Source organism: Pelophylax lessonae (assembly GCF_965119305.1).
Source record: "Pelophylax lessonae genome assembly, chromosome: 2".
NCBI lineage: Eukaryota > Metazoa > Chordata > Amphibia > Anura > Ranidae > Pelophylax > Pelophylax lessonae.
Genome location: NC_138769.1, coordinates 132614653 through 132641701, shown reverse-complemented (window position 1 = coordinate 132641701; position 27049 = coordinate 132614653). Strand labels below are relative to the sequence as shown.

At 46.5% G+C, this 27049-nt stretch overlaps 1 protein-coding gene across 1 annotated transcript in view; it reads left to right on the top strand.

Annotated features, from left to right (window-relative positions):
- The window catches only part of TMEM248 (transmembrane protein 248), a 165256-nt gene that overhangs the window by 59245 nt on the left and 78962 nt on the right, over positions 1–27049 (top strand). The window contains exon 3 of the mRNA XM_082244959.1: positions 13806–14091. Coding sequence (XP_082101085.1) covers positions 13806–14091 — 286 coding nt within the window. The remainder of the gene's footprint in view (positions 1–13805; positions 14092–27049) is intronic.

Genomic DNA, 27049 nt, shown 5'->3' with positions numbered 1-27049 from the left:
GAGGTCTGACATATCGGCAAGCATCATTCTTTCTGCATGTTTGCTCCGCTGTCTCGAAGGAGCACAAGCATCACTCGGGCTTTGCTGATTCCCGAGTCTTCAAGCATGCCTAGCAACCTTTCTTTACTGTACTCAGTGTGGGATCCTTGCATCACTTCTCTATTCAACCCCAATTGCCTTTTTGTCCATCCACTGTCAATGAAGTGGCACGTAAGAATCATTAGTGACTCTGTTTGTCCTGACCAGCAGTCAGTCGGGAATGAGAGTGAATTGCAAGCATTCTCTGGTTGGCCTTTACTTTCTCAACGTCCTTTTGGTGAATCTTTCTCAGCATTTCTGTTCGATAATACTTCTCACTCTTCAGTGTGTACCTTGGCTCAAGTATGTACATCAATCGCTTCAATCCTGAGTCCGACACCATTGTATATGGCTGGTTGTCAGTGACTATCATCTCTGTGATTATTCTGTCCAGCAGTTGGGATCTTCCATCTGAATCTAGACAGTGACACCTGTTTTTTTTTCTGTGAAACATATCTGTTATTGTTGCCTGGGTTAGTGGAGGAGGCATTTCAAAACCACATTGATATTAATTTTGTTTTTTCTGTGCTGCATGATATAATTCAATATGATGAACTCTTAGATGGGCCCAAAGATTTGATGTATTTTTGTTTTTTGCAGTTACTGATCCTATGCTTATATTGTTTGTGCATGTGTTGCACACTGCTGCTTTTCCTGGAGATGCTTGAGACGAGAAATAGTCCCAGACCACACTTTTTTTTACTTTTTCTGTCTTCATCCATCTCCATTGCAATTTGAAAGAGACAATAAGGTTAAAAAAACGGCTTGCTGCTGGCACCCTGCCCTGCTGTCGGTGGCTTGCTGGCACCCTGTTGTGGGGTGGCTGGCTGCTGTCACACTGTTGTGGGTCGGTGGCTGATACCTGGCAGTGTGGGTGGCTGGCTGGCACCCTGTTGTGGGTCAGTGGCTGATGCATGGCAGTGTGGGTGGCTGGATGGTACCCTGTTGTGGGTCTGTGGCTGACACCTGGCAGTGTGGGTTGCTGGCTTGGTGTCACCCTGTTGTGGGTGGCTGGCTTGGCGTCACCCTGTTGTGGGTGGTTGAGCTGGAACACTGTGGTGAGTGGCTGGCGTCACCCTGTTGTGGGGTGGCTGGCTTGGCGTCACCCTGTTGTGGGGGGATGGCTGGCTTGGCTTCACCCTGTTGTGGGGGGGATGGCTGGCTTGGCGTCACCCTGTTGTGGGGGGATGGCTGGCTTGGCATCACCCTGTTGTGGGGTGGCTGGCTTGGCGTCACCCAGTTGTGGGTGGTTGAGCTGGAACACTGTGGTGAGTGGCTGGCTTGGCGTCACCCTGTTGTGGGGTGGCTGGCTTGGCGTCACCCTGTTGTGGGGTGGCTGGCTTGGCGTCACCCTGTTGTGGGGGGTGGCTGGCTTGGCGTCACCCTGTTGTGGGGGGTGGCTGGCTTGGCGTCACCCTGTTGTGGGGGGTGGCTGGCTTGGCGTCACCCTGTTGTAGGGGGGTGGCTGGCTTGGCGTCACCCTGTTGTGGGGGGGATGTCTGGCTTGGCGTCACCCTGTTGTGGGGGTGATGGCTGGCTTGGCGTCACCCTGTTGTGGGGGGGATGGCTGGCTTGGCGTCACCCTGTTGTGGGGGGGGGGGGTGGCTGGCTTGGTGTTACCCTGTGGTGGGTGACTGGCTGGCTTGGTGTCACCCTGTGGTGGGTGACTGGCTGGCTTGGTGTCACCCTGTGGTGGGTGACTGGCTGGCTTGGTGTCACCCTGTGGTGGGTCGAGGGCTGGCACCCTGCTGTGGCTGGCTGGCACCCTGTGTTGGGTGGCTGAGGCCAGGGCCTGTGGGTGGCTGGCGGGAGCTGGCACCATGACTGGACTGCAGCTGTCTACACACGAGGCTGTGGGAGGCCGTCTTAGAAGGCAAAACGTGTGCAGCGCGCAGAGAATGAAGTCACGTGTGTGCCGCGCACAATATCGGTTACTGCCGGGGGCCGATTCCGATATATCGGGGAAAGTGCATATCAGCCCTCGATATATCAACCTTGCCGATAATCGGTCGATACTACTTCAAATGGAACAGTAATATTTAAAAACAATATCCCTCAAATGTATGAAAATTTATTTCCCTGTATCAGACTGAGAGACTCCTAGCAGATGTTGTCATCAGCTCAGGCCATCCGTCTGGGGTCACCTGCTATAATGTGTTTGTTGTAAGTAGGTCTAGTGTGCTCCCTAAGTGTCTCACCCATTGTTAATTATGCTAATTAACTCGCCTGTTGTCTGCTAGTATTCTGTGCCTCCACCTAGGCTGGTTTGAGTGACTAGTTAATTATATCACTGTCAGATATTAGTTGCTAGAGGTGAATTAGTATAGACTGTTCCTTAATTATGTTGATTATATTCCTGCATACAGTTGCCTCAGTATACGACAATGTGATCTGCCTCACCTGATTGTGTAGTATAAAAACTCTGTGTGAGTTTTCAATTAACAGTTCCAGTTCTCATGGAAGCTATTTCCTGGTAGTCTTGTATGCTGCGGCTATAATATCTGGTTCCTATGTCCAGACTGGAGTAGCTGTATACTAATGGAAGCATTCAAGCGGGGTGCTGGACGGTTCCGTCACGATAACTAAAAGCGTAGCTCCAACCAAAAGGGGAAGATGCTCTTATCTGTCTCCTGACCCCCCCCCCCCCCCCCCCCACTGTAAGGCTCTTAGTGGAGATGGCAGGACCTGATAGCCAATTGAAAAATCGGCTCTGGTGAGAGCCCTGCTGGATTTCTGGGCAGGTAAGTGTCCTAATATTAAAAGTCAGCAGCTACAGTATTTTTGGCTGCTGGCTTTTAATTTTTTCTGAAGAAGCCTGGAGCTCCTTTTTAAGACACCTCAAATTAGTAGGTATCGTTTTAAAAGCAAAGGCTTTCAAGTCTTTGATTATTTTTGTTGGAGCGCTGGTCTGTCAGAAGCGGTGCCTACCCTGTTCCTGGTATGGTAAGTAGCTGTGTGTGCGTTTGTGCATTAGCCTGCAGGCTCCTTGTGGGCTATGTATGTGGTTGTGCATGTGCGCTCACACGCGTATGCAACAAGGCTGCACCAACATTAACAATAAAAGCAAACAGAATATGCACATGGATAAATAAAAACACTGGTTCTTGATTCCATCAAACATATAGTGGCCCAAAATGGTCCATGATTGTACATTTAGAAGGGTAGAGGCTTCCCAATTAGAGACAATAACAATATCGTGACCTAAACACTGGAATTAATAGAAGCGCTGATGTATAATACAGTAGGATGGGATGCTGTGTATTGTGGGCGGTGTCGATGTCTGTCAGGCCAATGCTGTGATAGAGAGAGTTGCCCTGGAGACGGACCGCCCCGCTGTACACTGCCTCCCCCGGTACAGGAAGTGACGTCGGCGGAGGTGACGCCGGCGGAAGTGACGATGGGTGGAACGCATGACGCAATAACCCGGAAGTAGGGTAGCGGCGTGCGTTCCACGGAGCCGGCGATCGGTGTAACGTGACCGATCGGCTCCACGATCCAGTACTGCCTGTGCCCCACTTGTCTAATGAAGCAGGTTAGGGGCACATAGTACATTATTAGCCTTCTACCCCTCCTCGATCCCTCTTTCCAGTGTGGAGCCCCCCCCCCCCCCCCCCCTAATAGGATGGAGCCATCAAAGGGAAAATATGGAGAGGGCAGACCATCATGGGGAAAATATGGAGAGGGCAGAATACTACAACTATGAATAGATGAGTCTACAGCCTGGACCAGGTACAATAGATGGTAAAGGTAATATATAAAAATTGTGGGGTAACTACCTAATAATAACACTTGTATAGGCTGCTCTCTACTGTCAGTCCAGGGAATGTCCGCAATGATTTTAAGTGCACCGAGAAAGCATTTTTATTTGCTTCTAACATTAGCTCATGGTGTTTCTTCATTTAGACTTTGTTGCACTGTTCTTATGCATATGTTTTTATTTCACGTATATAATATTACCATTTTAGCACTTGCATTTTATTTTTATGATTGATGTTTGCCACTGCAAATTACCAATAATGTCACAAGAGAAGGTGGGTGGTGCTCTAGCCACACACCCCCCGGGGGAGGAGGCACTCCCACCTGGGGGTAGTGACTGGGTCGCCACCTCACTACATCATTATTTAAACCAAAGAGACAGTCATAACACAGTGACTCTGAGGAAGAGGCTGGTCCTCGAAACGCGTCATCTCATCATGGACGCTTATATGGACTAAACACGGACTTTTGGGCAATTCAGCTTGATATGCTATACCTTTATCTACGTCTGTGAGTAGCCATTTTTTATGTTATTTAAATAAAGCCTTTTATTGAGGATAATGCGCTAGGTCGGTGCGCCCTTTTTTGTTCTTTTTTGCTCTTTTTTGCCTTTAGTATCGGTGGACTACCCCAGTCCGTAAAGGCAGCAAGACCTTAGCCATCTGAGAAGCCAGTTGCCAGTCCCGTGAAGTGTGTGGTCAAGGGGTCTGGATACCAAGCGCAGGAGAAGGGTGGCTACACCTTATTGTTTTATGGTAAGTATCTGTCCCTGCTCTTCCCTGGAGGGTTTTGACGTGGACGTGGACCCCTCCCTGGGACAGTCTTACTCCCTCCCTCCCCCCTCAGTACCTCTAAAATTTCAGTGGTCACTGTGGGTCTTCCGGCCCCCCTTCCTTGGGTGAGGTTAGGAGCTGGCTTTTGCCACAGGCTCTTAAGGGGGGCTTGTAGGAGTTGCTGCTGGCCACGTTTTTCCTGGTGTGTAACGGGGGTGGGGGGGTTAATCAGGGTTCCTCCCCACCCTGGGGGTTGGTGACTAGGGAAGGGATGTCCTCTGGGCTCCCTGCTGCAGTTGTTGGGCTGGGGGAGAGGATGGTTTAGCATCCGCAGGTCCACACCTCACGCTGCCGGATCTGGCCAAAAATTTAGGCTGTGGCCTACAGGTCCGGAGGTATGTCAGGCGACCCCCGCGAGGGTGGCTGAAGCCACTACCCTCCGTTTTTGGTATCCGCCCTCCCCTCCGCTCCACCTTGGTGGTCAACTCCGCTGAGGCTCACGTCCAAGCGGCTGGGCGTCCAAAAAAATGTAGGCCATGGCTTGCAGCCTACAATGCCATGCAGCCAAGTCGGTCGCCTCTGTTGGTGGGCGGCCCCAGTGAGGTTAGCTGAAGCCCCCGCTCTTTCTTTTGGGCATCTGTGCACTTGCGGCTGGGCATTCCACAAAAATTTAGACTGGGCCATGCGGCCACTTTGGCGCCTCCTTTTGGAAGGGGAAGCGCTTCTGGAGTGGTTTATTTTTTGATGGCAGCTATGCCGCCATTGTTTAGTGCACCTGCCCTTTTCAGCACTGCGGGACCATCAAGGTACCTGCCTGCGTGCATAAAAGGGGGTATTTCCTTTTATGCAGGCCTCTATGGAGGGGCTTGGAGGGCGACCCCCCCCTCCCCCCCCTGTTTTTTGCGGGGTCCAGTAAGTGGTCCATTCGTGGGCCCTTGGTCGGTGTCCCCTTTGTGGGATCATTTGGCGGCCCTCCCCTGATTGTTTTCTGAGTGAGCTTAGTTTATAGCGCCCCAAGCCCTCCCCTGCCCTTATCTGTCTCATCAGATCTTGAATCTGTTTTGGCTGCCGCGGACGCGAGTTACCCTACTGGGACTGCGTCCACGCCCCCTGAGTGCTCAGCTAGTGAGGATGATTCCTCTTCACCTCTAGCGCGCATAAAAAGGCGCTGGTGGATGCTTACTTTGACATTTGATTGTCACAAAACAGTGGGGTTGTCCAAAGTGCACTCTTGTGGTCCCTAAGGATTTTGCTATGCAGTATCCTTATGAGGATTCCCTGCCTAAAATGTGGACGGTCTCATCTGTAGTGGACTTGTCAGTTCCCAGGTTAAATAAAGCTACCTTATGTCCGTTTGAGGAGTCTTTGGCCTTTAAAGATCCGGCTGATAGGAGGACGGAGGCTCTGGGCTGACCCATGTTCACTTTGACTGGTTCTGCACTTAGGCCGATATTTACTATTGCCCAGGTGTCGCAAATTCATGACCGAGTGTGCTAAACTTTTACGCCCGGACCTTTTGTGGAGCTGGAGGATCAGTTGGGCCAGGGATTACAGTTTATCTGTGATGCGTCTTTGGATGCAGCTCCTTTTGATTCTAGGCTGTCTGCATCAGCAGTGGTCCTTCTGCGTATTTTCTGGCTGAAATGCTGGTCTGCGGACCAGACTTCTAAAAAGGCCCTATCTGATCTCCCCCTTGTAGGGGATCGCCTGTTTGGAGCATCCTTGGATGACCTCATTAAGGGTCTCACAGGGGGGAAGAGTACTCTTCTTCTTTTGCAGGCTACCAAGGGCAAGGAGCCCCGTCATAGATTTGGGCCATTCTTCTTGGTTCATAAGAGGCCTTATATTCTCTCAGGGTCTCAAGACAAGGGATCAAAGCCCTTCAGGGCCTCCACCAGAGGTTCCAAGAGGACCTAGGCTGCAAGCCACGAGCGGGGGGCTCTTCCAGACCTGCAGACAAGGCTTCCTCTGCATGAAGGGGCGCCCTCACCCGTATCTGGGGTGGGGGGGGGGGGGACATCTTTGCTTGTTTCCGGATCCATGGACCTCTCTGGTACAGGACAAGTGGGTCAACGAAGTCATTCAGTCTGATTACAAGATCGAGTTTTGGTCTTATCCTCCTGAAAAGTTCTTCGCTTCCAACCTGCACTTGTCCCCAGCTCGCTTATGGGGTCTCCTTGGGGCAGTGCAAGACTTGTTACTTTTAAGGGGTGTTTGTTCCGGTTCAGACTTCGGAAAGTTTTCAGGGGTTTTTCTCAAACCTCTTTACACTTCCTAGGAAGGAAGGCAAGGTACGTCCAATTTTGAACCTCAAGGCGCTAAACTGCCTTGTACGTATACAGACGTTCCGGATGGAGTCCATTTGCACGGTAGTGTTGTCCCTACATCTAGGGGATTTTCTCGCTTCTATGGAGTCCATTTGCACGGTAGTGTTGTCCCTACATCTAGGGGATTTTCTCGCTTCTATCGACATCAAGGACACCTACCTTCACATTTCAATATGTGCCCGTCACCAGCGCCTACTCTGTTTTGCTTTGCCGTGGGCGAGGAGCATTATCAGTTTGTGGCATTTTACTTTTGGTCTCGCCTCTGCTCCTCGAATCGACAGTGTTGGCCCTGATGCTAGCATTGTTGCGTCAGTTTGGGATCGTGGTACTGGGGTACCTGGATGATCTTCTGCGAGCAGAGTCTCCGACTGCTCTGGTTGGCGTCTTGGAGATTACTCTGCGATATCTGAGGGAGTTTGATTGGATTCTGAACCTTCAGAAGTCTGCTCTGGTTACATCCACAAAACTGGACTATTTGGGTGGGTTCGGCCTCAGCCAGAGTCTTGCTTCTTCTGGAAAAACTCCAGTAATTGCAGGAAGCAATTCAGCTTCTGTTGTCCAGCAGACGGTCATCCCTCCGGGCTTGCATGCGGGTGCTGGACCTGATGGTGTCTACCTTCGAGGCAGTTCCGTTTGCACAGTTGCACACAAGATCTCCAAAGAAATTCTGGTGAAATGGGACAATAATCCACAGTCTCTAGAGGTGGCTTCGTTCCCTGGCACTTTGACCAGGAAATCCTTCTTCTCCCCCTGTACTGGGCGGTTGTCACCATGGATGCCAGCCTGTCTGGTGGGGAGGAGTCCTCAGCACAGCTTGCGTCTGGGGGGGTCTTTGCTCAGGAATGTGCTAGAACTGTGAGCGATCAGTCTTTGTCTGGATAATTGGACAATTCGTCTTCAGGGGTGTCCAGTACAAATTCAATCGGACAATGCGACAGCCGTGGCCTATGTCAATCACCATGGGGAGTGTTGGTGCACAGCCATTTTCAGATCTCCCCAGAGATGTTCAATCGGTTTTAAGTCTGGGCCACTCAAGGACATTCAAAGAGTTGTCCCACAGCAGCTCTTTTGTTATCTTTGGTGTGTGCTTAGGGTCGTTGTCCTGTTGGAAAATGAACCTTCACCCCAGTCTGAGGTCCAGTGCACTCTGGAGCAGGTTTTCATCAAGGATTTTTCTATACATTTCTGCATTCATCTTTCCTTCGATCCTGACTAGTCTCCCAGTTCCTGCCACTGAAAACATCCCTTACAGAATGATGTCGCCACCATCATGCTTCACTGTAGAGATGGTATTGGTCAGGTGATGAGCGGTGCCTTGTTTCCTCCAGACATGTTGCTTGCCATTCAGGCAAGAGTTCAATCTTTGTTTCATCAGACTAGAGAATTTTGTTTCTCATGGTCTGAGAGTCTTTCAGGTGCGTTTGGGCAAACTCCAGACAGGCTGCTGTGCCTTTTATTGAGGAGTGGCTTCTGTCTGGCCACTCTGCCATACAGGCCTAATTGGTGGAGTGCTGCAGAGATGGTTTTTCTTCTGAAAGGTTCTTCTCTCTCCACAGAGAAATGCTGGAGCTCTGTCAGTGTGACCATCGGGTTCTTGGTCACCTCCCTGATTTAGGCCCTTCTTCCCCGATCACTCAGTTTGGCCAGTTTGCTCTAGGAAGAGTCCCGGTGGTTCCAAATTTCTTCCATTTATGGATGATGGAGGCCACTGTGCTTATTGGGACCTTCAATGCTGCAAAAAATGTTCTGTACCCTTCCCCAGATCTGTGCCTCGAAACAATCCTGTCTGAGATCTACAGACAATTCCTTGGACTTAATGGCTTGGTTTGTGCTTTGACATGCACGGTTAACTGTGGGACCTTATATAGACAGGTGTGTGCCTTTCCAAATCCTATACAGTCAACTGAATTTACCACAGGTGGACTCCAAGTTATAGAAACATCTCAAGGATGATCAGTGGAAAAAGGATGCACCTGAGCTCAATTTTGAGTGTCATGGCAAAGGCTGTGAATTTTTATGTACATGTGATTTTCTTTCATTTTATTTTTAATAAATTTGCAAAGATTTCAAACAATCTTTCAGGTTGTCATTAGTGGGTATTGTTTGTAGAGTTTTAGGGAAAATAATTTAATCTATTTTGGAATAAGGCTGTAACATAAAATGTGGAAAAAGTGAAGTGCTGCGAATATACCGCAAAGTGACGTATGGGTACGTCGGCAGACTTTGCGGTGTTATACTGGGGTGATGCCCCCCCAGTATACCAGTCACTGCATATTGCTGTCACTAGGGAAGTTTACATTGCTTGTGACAGCAATAAAAGTGATTATATTTTTATTATTTTTTTAAAAACCTGTGATAAAGTTAACCACTTGCCGACTGCCTAACGCCGATCTACGTCGGCAGTCAGCCCCTCACAGGCAAAGTGACGTAGGGCTACGTCACTAGCTTGTGAGGGTCTAGGGAGCGAGCGCGCGCCCCCGGAGGCGCGCTCCCGCGTGGTCACGGACCCCCCTGCGCGTGTGACCAGCGGACCCGATGTCCGCCGGTCACTCGGCGATCGGCGGGGGAGAGGGAGAATGTCAGGCAGCTTGTGTAAACAAACTGCCTGTCATTCTCCTCGCTGTAAAGACACTGATAAAACGGATCTAGTATGTAGATCCGTTGATCAGTGTCCTTACAGCTCAAGCCACAGCCAATCACAGTAGAAAGCACGCCCCTAGGGATACACACAGCCCCTCCCTTCCAAATAAAGTTAACCCCTTCACAACCAGTGTATTTTTACAGTAACAGTGCATATGTATAGCACTGATTACTGTAGAAATGTCACTGGTAACCCCAAAAGTGTCACAAATGTCAGTCAAGGGTCCGATCTGTCCGCCCCAATGTCGCAGTACCGCAAAAAAAAACGCAGATCGCCGCCATTACACGTTAAAAAAAAAACAACAAAAATGACAATCTTTCCCTTTGTTAGTAAACGCGATAACTTTTGCGCAAACCAATCAAAATACGCTTTTTGCGATTTTTTTTTTTTTTACCAAACATAGGTAGCATAAAACAAATTGGCCGAAAATTTTAAAAAATTTTGATTTTTACTTTTTTTTTTGGGGGAATTTCATATAAAAAAATGTGAAAAATATTGTTATTTTTGCAAAATTGACGCGCTTTTTTTGTTTATAGCGCGTGATCAAAAAATCGCACAGGTGATCAAATACCACCAAAAGAAAGCTCTGTTTGTGGGAAAAAAAGGACATCAAATTTGTTTAGGTACAGCGTCGCACGACCGCGCAATTGTCCGTTAAAGTCACGCAGTGCCGAATCGCAAAATACCCCCTGGTCAGGAAGGGGGTAAAATCTTCCGGGGCTTAAGTGGTTAAAAAAAATAAAATGGGAAAAAACATTTTTATAGCCGCCCACGTCGCCGTTAGCTCGCACACGAAAGGAAACGTATATGGAAGTCGAGCCACGAATGAAATCGCTGTTCAAACCACACATGTGAGGTAGCGCCGCGATCGCCAGAGCGTGAGCAATAATTAAAAAAAAAAAAAAGAGCTACACGCGAGCTCTAAACTGGTAACCGTTAAAATTTTTTAAAGCATCGCCTATTGAGATTTCTATTGACCGTACTTTGTTGCCATTCCACGGGTGTGCGCAATTTTAAACCGTTACATGTTGGTTATCTATTTACTCGGCGTGACATCATCTTTCACAATATACAAAAAATGGGCTAACTTTACTGAATAGTTATTTTTTTAATGCAGTGAAATGTGATTTTTCGTAATTTTTTCAAAAAAATTGCGTTTTTAAGACCGCTGCGCAAATACCGCGTGACAAAAAATATTAACATGACAGCCATTTTATTCTCCAGAGTCTTTGCTAATATATATATATATATATATATATATATATATATATATACATACATACATACAGTGGGTACGGAAAGTATTCAGACCCCCTTAAATTTTTCACTCTTTGTTATATTGGAGCCATTTGCTAAAATCATTTAAGTTCATTCTTCTTCCTCATGAATGTACACATAGCACCCCATACTGACAGAAAAACACAGAATTGTTGACATTGTTGCAGATTTATTAAAAAAAGAAAAGCTGAAATATCACATGGTCCTAAGTATTCAGACCCTTTGCTCAGTATTTAGTAGAAGCCCCCTTTTGATCTAATACAGCCAGGAGTCTTTTTGGGAAAGACAAGTCTTTCACACCTGGATTTGGGGATCCTCTGCCATTCCTCCTTGCAGATCCTCTCCAGTTCTGTCAGGTTGGATGGTAAACGTTGGTGGACAGCCATTTTTAGGTCTCTCCAGAGATGCTCAATTGGGTTTAAGTCAGGGCTCTGGCTGGGCCATTCAAGAACAGTCACGGAGTTGTTGTGAAGCCACTCCTTCGTTATTTTAGCTGTGTGCTTAGGGTCATTGTCTTGTTGGAAGGTAAACCTTCGGCTCAGTCTGAGGTCCAGAGCACTCTGGAGAAGGTTTTTGTCCAGGATATCCCTGTACTTGGCCGCATTCATCTTTCCCTCGATTGCAACCAGTTGTCCTGTCCCTGCAGCTGAAAAACACCCCCACAGCTTGATGCTGCCACCACCATGCTTCACTGTTGTGACTGTATTGGACAGGCGATGAGCAGTGCCTGGTTTTCTCCACACATACCGCTTAGAATTAAGGCCAAAAAGTTCTATTTTGGTCTCATCAGACCAGAGAATCTTATTTCTCACCATCTTGGAGTCCTTCAGGTGTTTTTTAGCAAACTCCATGCGGGCTTTCATGTGTCTTACACTGAGGAGAGGCTTCCGTCGGGCCACTCTGCCATAAAGCCCCGACTGGTGGAGGGCTGCAGTGATGGTTGACTTTCTACAACTTTCTCCCATCTCCTGACTGCATCTCTGGAGCTCAGCCACAGTGATCTTTGGGTTCTTCTTTACCTCTCTCACCAAGGCTCTTCTCCCCCGATAGCTCAGTTTGGCCGGACGGCCAGCTCTAGGAAGGGTTCTGGTCGTCCCAAACGTCTTCCATTTGAGGATTATGGAGGCCACATTGCTCTTAGGAACCTTAAGTGCAGCAGAAATCTTTTTGTAACCTTGGCCAGATCTGTGCCTTGCCACAATTCTGTCTCTGAGCTCTTCAGGCAGTTCCTTTGACCTCATGATTCTCATTTGCTCTGACATGCATTGTGATCTGGAAGGTCTTATATATACAGGTGTGTGGCTTTCCTAATCAAGTCCAATCAGTATAATCAAACACAGCTGGACTCAAATGAAGGTGTAGAACCATCTCAAGGATGATCAGAAGAAATGGAAAGCACCTGAGTTAAATATATGAGTGTCACAGCAAAGGGTCTGAATACTTAGGACCATGTGATATTTCAGTTTTTCTTTTTTAATAAATCTGCAACAATGTCAACAATTCTGTGTTTTTCTGTCAGTATGGGGTGCTATGTGTACATTCATGAGGAAGAAGAATGAACTTAAATGATTTTAGCAAATGGCTGCAATATAACAAAGAGTGAAAAATTTAAGGGGGTCTGAATACTTTCCGTACCCACTGTATATATAAGGTTTGGGGGGTTCTAAGTAGTTTTCTAGGAAAAAATACTGATTTTAACCTGTAAACAAAAAGTGTCAGAAAAGGGCCTGGGGCTTAAGTGGTTAACAGATTCACTGTATATACTAGTTTCCACTGGTGTTTTACAGCTGCACTTAGCTCATTTTGTACACAAATTAATTTGAGGTGGGGTAGCAACGTGGTTGTGGGATATGTGCGTGTGTGTGTGTGCTTTTTTTTTTTTTTTCATTGTGTGCATGTAACAACAATATCACAAATTCTCCTCAAATGTAGTTTCTATGGTAGGTTTGCAATAGAAAAGCTACTGCTCAAAAGCCACATGCAGTCACGACTGAGCTTTGCCAAATTCCACCTTGAAAATTCTGGTGCTACATCGTAAAAGCTGTTATGGTCAGATGAGACTATTATTTAATTTTTTGGCCTCAACACCAAACGATGTCTGGCAGAAATCTAATACAGCTCAGCTCACCATCCAATTAACACCATTCCTACAGTAAAGCATGGAGGTTATAATATCCTGTTATGGGGGTGTTTCTCGCACTTGTCAGAATAGAAGGAAAAATGGATGGGGCGAAATACCATCATATTTTTAAAGGAGTTGTAAAGGCAGAAGTTTTTTTGTTTTATCTGAATGCATTCGGATAAAAAGCCTTCAGTGTGCAGCAGCCATCCCAGCTCTCCTAGTACTTTACCTGTGCCTCTTCTCTGTCCAGCGATGTCCACGGGTCCCTCGGCCATCTGGGACTCTCCCTCCTTAATGGCTGAGACACTGTCAATCAAAGTCAGTTAGCCAATCAGGAGAGAGGGGGTGGGGCTGAACGGCAGCTCTGTGTTAGCATGGACACCCAGGGGGGTAATTCTTTTATATACCCACTGTAGCTGGCCCCAGCTATACATGTGCAAATGTTGCATTGAGACAAGTTCATTAAACCGTTAACTCAATTTAATAAGATGATTTACAATAAAGCTCAACTTTATTCCCTGTGCCTTTTTTTTTTTTTTGCCTCGCGCCCCCCCCCCCCCTCCACCTTGTTTATTAAAAAACGTTTGGTCCCCCAGGTCATTGTGTAACACCGCTCTCTGATGCTTACATAGACAGTCAGCTTTTTTGCATCAACTAATATTATTCTAAAACTATTTTTACTTTGTTTTTGCCATTACCAGCAAGTTTGTCTTAACTCTCAGTGTACCAATGCATTTATTGAGGTAAAAAGAAATACTCTGAGCAGTATTGTATTTAGTGGTAATTAGTCCTGTTTAAATTTATTTCTCTTTATTTATTTTTTCCTGCAGGACTGGAATACCTTTCTCTTAAGATTTAATAATCTGGACTTTTGTATATCTGAAAATGAAACCTTGAAGCATATTCTTAATGATACCAGCCCACCAGAGAGTACAGTCACCACTGGCCAGGCTAGGTCATCCACACAGACTCCCCAGGCATTGGAAGATACCGGACCTATAAATATTTCTGTAGCCATTACCCTGACGTTGGATCCTCTGAAACCTTTTGGAGGCTATTCTCGTAACATCACGCATCTCAGTTCTACCATTTTTGGTCATCAAATTGGACTTTCAGGTATCCATAAAGTTGTGACCTGTTTAAAAGAGAATTCTAGGCTGCAGGAATACATAATATGCGTTGCCCATATGTGACTTTATTAAAGTGCGTAATTTAATATTTTATTCTTCTCACCTTCTCAATAATATGCAAGTCATGAAGTGGAAGTTCTTAGGTTTGACCTATGTGCTAGTAGAAAGCACCTAAAACATTTAAAAAGTAAGGTTGCATTAAACCATTTGTTGCATGTGGCCTGTTTTCTTTACTTTGTACTGATAGGTTGGGGGGGGGGGGGGGGGGGTTGAGCATATACAGTACAAACAAAGGATGAATTCGCTCTTGGAGAAGGTGATCACAGGCCGGGATTTCTAACCTTGGCGCCCAACCTGTGGCCCTTTTTAATGTTTGCAATGGGGCACTCTGACGTCGCAGCCTGCAATGGGAGTTGTGATTTGTAATGGATCTGCAATAGCTGTAATTGCCTAACAGTTTAATGTAACATGTCCCCAGTCTGACAGCTTGACTCCAGTCTGTACCAACAACTGTAGCACAGTCAATGACCAGCTCCTTTTGTATGTCTTCAGTCGTCAGCAGTACATATAATGCATGCAGTCCTTTGGTAATATCAAGGGCTGTGTTTGAGGGCCCTATCTGCCTTTTGTACATTGACAACCAACTGGTTTGTAATTTTGTATTTTGGATATGAAAAGCACTTAGTTTTTGTGGGCATTTTTAAAACCTTCCTCTGGATCAATTGTGGGTATAGAATTCTGTATATGGGATTGCATGTTTTTTTTTTTTTTTTTTTTTTTGTGGTTGAGCTAGCTGGTCCATTTCCAGCCTGTCTAACCATGTACAGTGGGGAAAATAATTATTTGATCCCCTGCAGATTTTTTAAGTTTGCCAACTTACGAAGAAATGAAGGGTCTATAATTTTTATCTTAGGCGTATTTTAAATGCTAGAGACTAACTAACTAAATGCTAAGAATATCAACCAATCTAAATCTAAAAAAAAACACATGCTATAAATTCAGTTGCAGTTCAGTGAGTAAAATAAGTATTTGATCCTCAAGCAAAACACGACATAGTACTTGGAGAAACCCTTGTTGGCAAGCACAGATGTAAGATGTTGTAGTTGGTTACCAGGTTTGCACACATCTCAGGAGGAATTTTGGTCCAATCTTCTTTACAGATCTTCTCAAAATCCTTAAGGTTTCTTAGCTGTTGCTTGGCAACAAAGAAATGGCTCAAGAAGAAGCACATGGAGTGGCCTAGCCAGTCTCCAGACCCTAATCCTACAGAAAATTTATGGAGGGAGCTGAAACTTCGATTTACCAAGCAACAGCTAAGAAACCTTAAGGATTTAGAGATCTGTAAAAAAGCGTGGACCAAAATCCCTCCTGAGATGTGTGCAAATCTGTTTACCAAATACAAGAAACATCTTACCTCTGTGTTTGCCAACAAGAGTTTCTCCACCAAGTACTAAGTCATGTTTTTGCTTGGGGATCTAATGCTTATTTTACTCACTGAACTGCAACTCCATTTATTACATTTGCATCATGTGTTTTTTCTGGATTTTTGGTTGATATTCTGTATCTATTGTTTAATTTTTATCTTAGGCGTATTTTATAGACCCTTCATTTCTTTGTAAGTGGGCAAACTTGCAAAATCTGCAGGGGATCAAATAATTATTTTTCGTTCACTGACGGACACAGCTTCATATCTTTGACCCTTGGTTTATGCTGCTCTCCATTGGAGTAGGTCTAGGCGGAAATAAATTTGACTACACCCCTAGGACAGTCCTAGGGGGGTATACTTCCCACTTCCTGCTATAGGACTTCAGTTTTTTTCTGCCTAGTCAGGAGTAAGGCCCTAGTTCCTTGCTGGAATCTGTACCTGGCATTTTTTCCTTTTTTAAATGGAAATTTTTTTATTATTTACTGTTCCTGTGAGAACTACAATCAGCTGCCGAACTGGGTGACGCACTGGGTATCCTAGATCCTTTACGGTCTTCCCAGCCTGGCCAGCGAGTGTGACCCAAATTTAGCTCCGCGCTAGTTTGGCTGCGACATAGCCCCACTGGGCGGGGGCTTGTCTGGCGAGTGAAAATCTCGTAAGGACACAAAGCCCTGGTCACGACCTGAGTCGCAGCGTACCTCTGGCGTCAGCACCCCCTTTCCAAGATGGTGTGGTGGACTGTTCGAACTGGTGCCCGCTCGGTTCCCAGGTGTGGTGAGTAGTGTCCCCTCTCTGGGAAAATGTTGGGGTGGACGCGGGCCCTTTTCCTCTGGTTGGTAGGTCCCCTATGTGTCCTCCCTTACCACCTGGTGCCCCCCTCCCCCCACTGGTGGGGCTCCCCTGCATGTCACCCTCACCTACTCCCCTTAGTCTCCACTTCCTGGGATGGCCTTGCTATTTTGAGGGGTCATGCGGAGGGAGCGCGCTGCTGGCGGCTACCAAAAACCTTATATGGTCAGGGTGAGTGTCCCTGTTAGGGCCCCCTGGCAGACTAAAAATACCTGGAGTGCCATTGGGGGGGTCCTGGATGCCACGCCGCCGTTTTTCTGTGGATGGCCGCTCTGTAGCTTCGGCGGCCATGTTTGTGTAGTCCCGCGGCTATGTTTTCAGTGTTTCCCATTGAAATCAATGCGGCTGCCATTTTCTTTGTAGCCTATGGAGCGAGCTGTGATGCGGCAGTGGGCCTCTAGTGACAGTGATGGCGCTTTTTCCTTCTCTTTGATCGCCGCATGGCAAGCTGCTGGGCACTCTGCATCCTTCTTTAAGTTGGTGGTGGTGAGTCCCTGCGGGTGTACAACTAGCTTTTTCTGCTCTAGCAGCGCCGCTGGTGCACTGGGTCTTGTAGTACTACCGCTGCAGCGGTGAAGGGGGGTTTTTTATTGCAATTTTTTCACATATTGCGGGCGGCCTCCGGGTTAACCATGGAGCCCCTGGATCATGTGTCACCACCGAACCCACTCTCAGAAGCTGTGGGACCCTCTGGGTCTCAGTCTTCCCTGGCCGGTTAGTCACTAGTGTCAAAAGTAGGTATGGCCCTTTCAAAGCGGCCTAGCAAGAAGCGCCCCCAGCCTTCACCTGTATCCTCTGCCTCCCCAGATTCTGAGGTGGATACGGCCGCTCCAGACGCGAGTCAACCCACCGGGTCTGTGTTCACGCACCTTGAGTGCTCTGACAGTGAGGATGAATCCTCTTCCACTACAGCCGCGCATGAAAAGGCGCTTGTGGAGGCACTGATTGTATCAGTTCGGGAATCTTTAAAATTGGAGAACACAGCGAATGCTGCGTTGGTGCAATTTGGTACCCGAAGTCCATCCAAGGTGTTCCCCCCCTTTTCGGCCTATTCGACGAGATTGTCGCAAGTCAATGGGGATACTCTAAATGCATGGTTGGGATACCTAAGCGTTTCGCTAGGAGGTATCCTTTTGAAGAGCCCCTTTTGAAGAAACCGACAGTTCCACCGGTGGTGGATTCTCACATTTCCGGATTGAATAAAGCCACGCTTCTTCTGGTGGAGGATTCCCTGTCTTTTTAAAGACCTGGTGGACAAGAGAGCTGATGCTCTGGTCCAATACCTTTACACTGTGGCAGGTTCAGTGCTGGGACCGGTGTTTGCCATTATCTGGGTCTCCCAGACCCTAACGGAATGGGCTAAGTTTCTGCGCCAGGATTTGAAAGAGGGGTCAACATCCTCTTGAGCTGGCAGATTAGTTGATACAGGGGTTACAGTATATCTGTGATACCTCTCTGGACGTGGCTACTTTAGCCTGTAGAGTGTCTGTGACAGCTGTAACCCTTCGCTGCATCATTTGGCTGAAATACTGGTCTGCGGACCAGGCTTCCGAAAAGGTGTTGACCTCCCTTTTGTAGGAGACCGCCTATTCGGAGCTTTTATGGAAGAGACCATTAATGGCGCTTTTCCACTGCATGGAACCGAACGGTTCGGCTCGCTTTTGTGCTTTTCCACTGCTGGTACCGCATGGTACGGTGTATGAACATTTCGGTATGGTACGGCGGCGCTTTTCCACTGCATGGAACCAAACGGTACAGCTCTCTAAAACAGTACCACCTCGATTGTGGTTCCAAGAGGTACCATACCGGTACCATATCCCACAATCCTTTGCATGCAGTCACTACTAGCCACTGATTGGTCAGAGAATCGTTATCCCACCCACTTAACTTTAGTACTACTTTAGTGGAAAAGCAAACCGTTCCAACACCGTACCATGCGGTACTAGCAGTGGAAAAGCAAACCAGGCCAAGCAGGGCCGCGTAGACCCGAGCCGGTACTTGCAGTGGAAAAGTGCAATAAAGGTCTTATGGGGAGGTAAGAGTACTCTGCTTCCACAGGTTGCCAAGAGCAAAGAGCCTCGTCATAAATGTGATCCTTTCTTCTTGGCTCACAAGCGGCCTTTTGATCCCACGGGCTCGCAGGACAAGGGACAAAAGCCCACCCATAACTTCACTGGAGGTTTCAAGAGGCCCTGGGCTGATAAGTCAAAAGCGGATTCCTCTGGTTCTGCAGACAAGCTTTCCTCTGCCTGAAGGGGCGCCCTCACCCCTATCTTGGGTGGTGGACATCTTCGCTTCTTTCCAAACCCGTGGACCTCTCTCATTCAAGACAAGTGGGTCCACGAGTTGATTCGGTCCGATTACAAGAGCTAGTTTTGGTCCTTGCCTCCGGCAAGGTTCTTTCTTTCCAAATTGCGCCTGTCCCTGGATCGGCTGCAGGGCCTTTACGGGGCGTTGCAGGATCTGCTATCACAGGGAGTAATTGTCCATGTTGCAACCTTTCAGGGATTTTATTCAAATCTGTTTACTGTTCCCAGGAAGGAAGGCAAGGTCTGTCTTATCTTGGATCTCAAGGCCCTGAACCGCTTTGTGCGGGTTCAGAAATTTCGGATACAGTCCATGTGTATGGTGGTGGCATCTCTTCATCGAGGAGATTTTCTGGGCTCTCTCGATATCAAGGACGCTTACCTTTTATATCCCAATATATGTTTGGCACCAGCGTTTTCTTCGCTTTGCCGTGCGAGAAGAGCATTATCAATTTGTGCCATTATCCTTTGTTCTCGCCTCAGCTCCTCGGGTGTTCACAAAAGTGTTAGCCCCGGTGTTAGCCTTGCTCAGGCAGAGGAGGATCGCGGTACAGGGTACCTTGATGATCTTTGTCCACGAGCAGAGCCTCCATCTGTCCTTAAAAGACAATCTGGACATCACTGTGCGAACTCTGCAAGAGTACGGCTGGACGCTGAATTTATAGAAATCGCCTTTGACTCCGTTCAACAACCTGGACTACCTGGGCCTGACTTTGGATTCAGCCTCAGCCGGGATTTTTCTTCCGGAGGCGAAACTGCTGAAATTGCAGCATGCGATTTGGCTCCTGTTCAACTGTGGGTCTTCTCTCAGGACTTGCATGCAAGTGCTGGGCTTGATGGTCTCCACCTTCATGGCGGTTCTATTTTCTTAGTTCCATACCAGGCCTCTGCAAAAGGAGATTCTTGCCAAATGGGACAAGAATCCTCAATCTCAGGAGGATCCTTGATTTGGTGGCCCCGTTCCCTGGCACTTTGACAAGGGAACTCCTTTCTTCCCCTGTACTGGACAGTGGTTACCATGGACGCCAGCCTGTCCAGGTGGGGAGGTATCTTGAGCACAGAGGCTCAAGGGGTTTGAACTCGGTAGAAGGTCCAGTCTGCCGATCAATATCCCGGAGATTCGGGCAATCGGGCTTTGCCTGTCCCTGTGGACAGATCGTCTGCAGGGGTGCCCTGTGCGAATTCAGTCGGACAATGCCATGGCTATGGGATATGTCAGTCATCAAGGGGGCAACAAAATACCCTAGCAGGCCAGAGAAGTAGCCGGAATTCTAAGGTGGGCAGAACAATATGTTCCAGCCCTCTCTGCTGTGCACATTTCGGGGGTGGAAAATTGGCAGGCGCACTACCTCGACAGGCGTTGGTGCCGGGCGAATGGTCTCGTCACCCAGAAGTGTTTCAACAACTGTCTGTGGTTGGGGACTCCCGATGTGGACCTGTTGGCCTCTCGTCTCAACCGTACAGTTTAGAGGTTTGTGGCAAGATCTCAGTATCCTTTGGCCGACGCCACCAACCCTCTGGTGGCCCCTTGGGGTCTGTATCGTCTGATTTACGCTTTTCGTCCACTTCAGCTTCTGCCGAGGCTTCTGTGCAGAATCGTTGCAGAAGGGATTCCAGTCATTCTGGTGGCTCCAGACTGGCCTTGCCGGTCTTGGTATGCAGGCCTCGTAAGGCTGGTAGCTGATGCTCCCTCTCAGAGAAGTTCTTTTGTCTCAAGGGCAGCTCTTTCATCCTGCTTTTATGGTCCTTGGCTTTAACGGCCCGGCTATTGAAAGCCAGGTACTGAAGAATAGAGGGTTGTCGGATTCTGTGATTCCTGCATTGTCAAAAGTTAGAAAATCTACTTCTAGGAAGATTTATCATAGTTTGGATGGCGTAAATTTCTTGGTGTGAGTCTCGGGGGGGTGGGGGGTGGTGGGGGGTTGGTTTCCAACAGCCATTGGCTGCAAATTCTTTGGTTCACACTCTTGTCCAGGGGGTCGCCATTTGGCTCCTCCGGTAAGGTCTTTGGTACCTCCATGGGACCTCAATTTGGTATTGTCGGTTCTTCAAAAACCACCTTTTGAAAATATTCATGAACTTCCTCTGCTTACTCTGTCACAGAAGGTGGTTTTTATGGTGGCTATTCTTGTCTCTGCCCCAACCTTGTCTCTGTAATCGGCAGCAGAGAGGACAGAACTCTTTTGCCAGATCCTGCACTCCTCTGTGGAGCTGCAGAAAGGTTCAGCAGCAGAGAGGAGGGTAGAACTCCTCCTGAAGATCCTGCACCTCTGTGCAGCCGCAATGCCATCTTGCCTTTGCCTTCCCTGGACGACTCCACATTCAGCACTGACTCCAGCCCTCCTCTTGTTCTCCTCCAGACCCTGCACTTCTTAGATCCACCCGCATCTCCTTCCTGGCAGCAGCACAAGGTAAGGGGATGCATTGTGATGTAGGGAAGGGTGGGTGACTCTTGCATCTGATGGTGTGGGGGTTCTTGACATTCCATGTAAGGGGACGTGGGGTGCTCTGGACATCTAATCCTACAGATATAACCGGCCCCTTACAGGGAATAATAATGTTGATGCGGCCCGCAATGAAATTGAGTTTGACACCCCTGCTGTAGAGCATTTTAACAGTGACTAGTGCATTGGCACAGGCTCCTGCAACCTCTTCCCCTAGCCATGGGTCCATACAGGGGTATTTTACTGATCTTCTGATATGAAGGAAGTAAACTCTGGACTGCAAGTGCAGTAACATCACCACATTTAGTGCTCCATTGAGATCGACAAGTCACTGTGCCACAAGGGGCAAATGGGACTTATTTTTTCCATTCATAGAGCCATGCACAGCAATGCTAAAAATAAATATGGTTGTAACATGAAACATGATTACTAAGATGGACTATGCTTTTAAACAACTCTTGTGGAAGCTTTCTAAAATCTGCAAGGGATAGGAATGTTTAACCTAACATGCACAAACTGCTTTTTTTGCAAGTGCAGCTGACAATATTCTCTAATTTGATTGAAGAGATCATGCGTTGAAGCAGCGTTTGAAATATATTGCTTGTCCCTATCTCTGCCTCACTCTGCAAGCTTTGAGACAAATAACAGGGGAAGGAATGTAAGAATAATGTAGAATATTGTTCCACAATGTATGGAACATTGTGTTAAGGGTTTCATTTCTTCTTTTATGATAAACTAGAAACCCTAAAGTGGTTCTAAAGGCTCAAAGTTTTTTTTTTTTTTATGCATGAAGGTAAAAAAACAAAAGCACCCCTCTGTAGCTGAGCCCCATTACGATCAAGCTACGAGCACAAGGGCCTCGGCTCTCTGGCGAATCTCCCTCCTCATTGGCTGAGACCGCAGCGGGAGCCATTGGCTCCCACTATTCAGTCACAGCCAATGAGGAGAGAGCGGGGGCAGGGCCAAGCTGCAGCTCTGTGTGTGAATGTACAGGCAAAGCAGTGGCTCAGAAGCAAACCTACTTTCGTGCCCCCATAGCAAGCTGCTTGAATGGAGGGGCCAGGAACACCGGCGGGGGGACCTGAGAAGAGGCAGATTGGGGCCTGTAATGCACAAAACCACTGCACAGAGCAGTTGAGTATAACATGTTTGTAATTTTAAAAAAATTCCTTTAATGTCACTTTATTAACTCAGTAATATCCATTCTCTTCTACCCATGCTTATTTTTGTTAGGGCCTGGGATAAGCAACCCATAGAGATAAGATAGCAGTCTGAAGAAACACAACATTTTAAAACTTTCATCTCAACCTGGCCATACCTAATATAGTTGTTTTTTTTTTTTTTTTTTTTTCCATTCAGCCTGTGGGGTGAACAAAAAAAAAATCGAACACATTCTTCTATCCACGTTACACAGAACCAGATGGAAGAATCTCTGGCTGTCTCCTAGCTGACAAAATTCCCACATCGTGCCAGCGTCTAACTGGATGCAGGTGCTGTTTGGCTGACAATTTTTCTTTCTGCTCCTTCAATTTTTCAATCAAGGGGTGTCGGAGACTGACCGTTGACTTGGGTTAGCCACTGAAAGAATTTCAGCTGGTTTATCAGGGACTGGGCAAAATTCTCTCTGTGTATGACCAGACAGCCAGAAGTCGTTAAAAGGTCTTTCTTATTCCATAGGAAGCCTTTTTCTTTTCATGGCAAAATTCCAATACAAATCTGTGAGTAGCTGCGCTAACCTCTATGTGAATAAATTCAATTATCCAAGTGGTGCTGAGAACCTAGGTTGAAAGAAGGTGCCACATCCCTGGTTAAAAGATAATAGAATCCGCGCTAAGGAATCAAAGGATATAAATAAGTACTAATAAGCTGCAGCCTCACTTACACTATAGCCAAAAGACTATATAAATAGATGAGAAAGGAGGTGCAGAAGACGTCACATGACGAAACGCGTACAGCGCCGTCACGTCATTTCCGATTCCGGTTTTCAGTTGGAACGCATTGCGTTCCGGGACGCCAATACCACGCTGTTTACCATATGATTGATTGTGAGTATTCATTTATTGTATACTGCTGAATAAAATATCCCCTACGATATCACACTATCGAGTCTTTCCAATCCCTATGACCCTCCCATCCATATACTTGTGAGTGGCCATACTAGATCCCTCCACGGAGCATCGGACATATTGGAACAGGACCCTATTACTGGACCCCACGTTAGGATATCTGCGATACCCCGCGGACCCCATACCATTCTCCCCAAGGAAGGGAACCACTACACAGAGTAAAGACCAGCGAGGCATATCTCCAGTACCCACTCTATACCCCTGTGTGGGGTGGGTATATCTGGTGAGTAGGTTTTTCATCAGTAGCCACTTTGCAGCTCACCAGTCACCCACCTTGGGGGTCACCGTAAGTCACTGCCCACCTATCTCACTGGGTATACTCACCTATTTATGGATGTATTCTAGTATATGAATTGACTGATCATTACTCATTGTCACACTTTGGAAAGAAGTTTCCCGCACATTTATTGCTTTTGCACAATTTTCTGATCACGAACTTATATTTTTATAGCTTTTATATTTTTAGTACTATCACCTATTGGCGCACTTTGGATAATACTCCCCTGTATATTTGCACATTTACCCTGTTTGGTTAAGGTTTTCCCGCACTATTTTACTAATTTTTATCATCGCGATTTTTGAGTCATTTTATATTATTCATTGATTGATCTATTTAATGTTGAATATATTGATTCTGTTGATTATTTATTTCCATCACTATTGCATATTGTATATATACACATATTTATTTACCTCAGCACATCTTTGCACATTACACTTTGCCACCTTGTGGCTATTCTCCATAGTCTTTTCTATATACAATTCATCCGATGATATATGTTTACATAGGTATATCTACCTAACTACACTTTATAACATAAGCAGCGCCATCACCTCCATCCCTGGTTAAGTACAAGAAGAAATGGTTCCCCTAAGTGGGACTTTAAAGGCACATAGATAATAAAGGATATGTAGTAGTACGAAAAAAAAAATAATACATTTTATTGAATATAAAGTACAATTGAGGAATTAAAATAACATGTGCAGACAATAAGCAGCAAGACAAAAAAACTCATAACGCTAAGATGGATACCCAACATGTTTCGAAGCCATAAAAATTATTTGCTCCTTCTTCAGGGGTTGTTCTCAAAGCGGTACTCTGATAATATAAAGATAAAGGTATGAGACCCATATTTTATAGAAGATTAAATGATGTGCAATATTCTTGCAATTCGCATAACATAATAAATAGACTGTGAGTACTTACAGAGTTTTGAGTCAGAGTTGAGCTTACATGGTATGCACAATGGTTAAAAACAACTGATGGTATAGATCCGTCCGGCAGTATATGTGGCAGAGTAAAATTGCACTTATCATCAATCAATAAGCATCTTAAATGGTGGAATTAGAAGGGTGCCCTAATGGTAGCTGAGCATCTGAAGTCCTAAAAGAGAGGAGCCAGGAACAATCCCAGATGGTATAAAGTATCCCCAGGGAAACGGGGTATAACCGATCTAAAGAAATAGGCAAATAGTTGCTGGTCAATAAAATGGGTCTTGATTGAATGGGATGCAAATAATTAATATGCAAATATAATTGCAGAAAGGTCCCAAAGGGGATCCAAAATTGGGGCAAAAGTATAATGGACCATAGAAGAAAAAGGAGTATAGACCAGTAACAGTACCTTAAAGTGTGGTGTAAGCGTTGAATGAGCGTCCTCTCCACACAGCAGCCAGCAGACGAATGCGCTGGCTGTCTGTGAGGAGAGGTATCTATTTAAATGCTCAGTAATAACAGCTGAGATGTGTCAGCTGGCGTCCAGGAAGGACTTCCTGGAGCGCCGGTGCCGAGACCGCCCCAAACCCACGTGACGCGCCGACAGCGTGACGTGGTGTGGGCGGGATCGGCATCTGCGCTCCACCGACACGGGGAAAGAAACCGGAAGTGTACGAGTACACCCTGGCTTCTTGTTGGTCTACGCCGGACCGGAAGGTGCAGCGGAGGTGGATGGAGACCAAACTAACACATCGTGAGAAGCGATGTGTGTCTCACCCGTGCCGGGATGGACAGCTGGAGAAGGACATAATTTAATGGTGGAGAAAATGAACCGCAAAAGTGATAAATACAATAGTTGCGTTATGATGTACATAATGTACTATTGGCTGATGAAAGGAATTAATTAAAATGGGAATCCACAAAAAGCCGGAAGATCAACCATTCAGGTGTTTTGTCATTGCAATCACAGATTATTCAATGAACAGAGAAATCAATGGGGGAAGAGAAAACATACAGAGTGGAATGTAATATGTTTATTTTTACAAAGAACAAACAAAAAACAAGCAAAAACAAATATCACGATACATTAATGGTACATGAATACATTATACATTAATGATATGAGGTACTCAATACAGGAAATTAGATATCAGTCCAAGGAAATATCACAGTGCATGAATATGCCAAGTATGATTAGAAGATAACACAGGCAGAGTAGACATACATAGGGGGGGTAGACTTGCTACTGATTATAGAGAAAAAACATGAAAGACTGTTGAAAAATAACTGAGAGATGATGTCTAAGTTTCCATGCCCCCAGAATTGAAACCCTCAAGGAATGGTTTATAGGAGATATTGCCATTTAACCCTGGAGGTTCCGTGGCCTTAAGATAGTAAATCCATTTTTGCTCAAGCTGGAGAAGGACTTTATTCCAGTCCCCTCCCCTTGGGCCAGGGTGGATACGGTCCAGGATCAAGAATTTGATCCTGGGCATTTTGCCAAAATGGACCGCAGCTACGTGTCTACCGAGAGGGAGGTCCGGATCGACCTTCCTCATGCTAAGGATATGGCGATAGGCTCTACGCCAAAATTCCTGTTTGGTTTTACCAATGTAGAAGCATTTGCAACTACAAAGTAAAAGGTAGACTACGCCGATGGTGCGGCAGTTGGCGAAAGGTTTAGCCTTCAGGATGGTTCCATTAGGCAGCGAGGGACCCTTCTGTGTGAGCATGTAGCCACAATAATTGCAGCTGCCACACATAAAGGTTCCTTTGTATTTGCAGCAGGTGGTGGATGAACTGTCAGCAAATTCGCTGTGGACTATCTTGTCCCTAATTGCAGGGGCACGTTTGAAAGTGAAGTTCGGTGACTCTGACAGATATTGGCCAAGCACTGGGTCTGACAATAGGAGATGCCAGTGCTTGGATACTATCCGTCTAACTTTGTGGTGTTGTTGCATGAACGGAGTAATGATCCTAAGTGTCTCTTTAGTATCTGAAATTTTGGTTGTGGAAGGTGCAAGAAGTTGTTTCCTATCACTAGATGCCGCCCTTTGATAGGCATATTTGAGGGATTTTTTTGGAATATCCTCGACGTAAAAGTCACATCTGGAGCTCGTCGGCAGCCGCTCGGAATGACTGGAAATCCGAGCAGTTGCGTCGGAGCCTCAGATACTGGCTAACTGGGATAGACCGGAGAAGAGATGTAGGATGAAAACTCGATCCATGCAGGATCGTATTTCCTGCAGTAGGTTTACGATATAAGTTGCTGTGTAGAACCCCATTTTCACTTTTAATGATTTCAACATCTAAAAATGTAATATGATGTGGGTCGGTGTTCATAGTGAATGAGCGATTGAACTCATTCTTGTTCATGCGATCCAAACATGCATTAAGTGTCTCCAATGGGCCATCCCAGATTAGAAAGACGTCATTGATGTATCTGGCCCAGAAGTTAATATGGTCAGTATACGTCGATAATGTGTCATCGTCCAAGAACGATTGCTCCCACTCCCCCAGGTACAGGTTGGCGTAGGATGGGGCACAACAAGTGCCCATCGCTACTCCCTGCACCTGG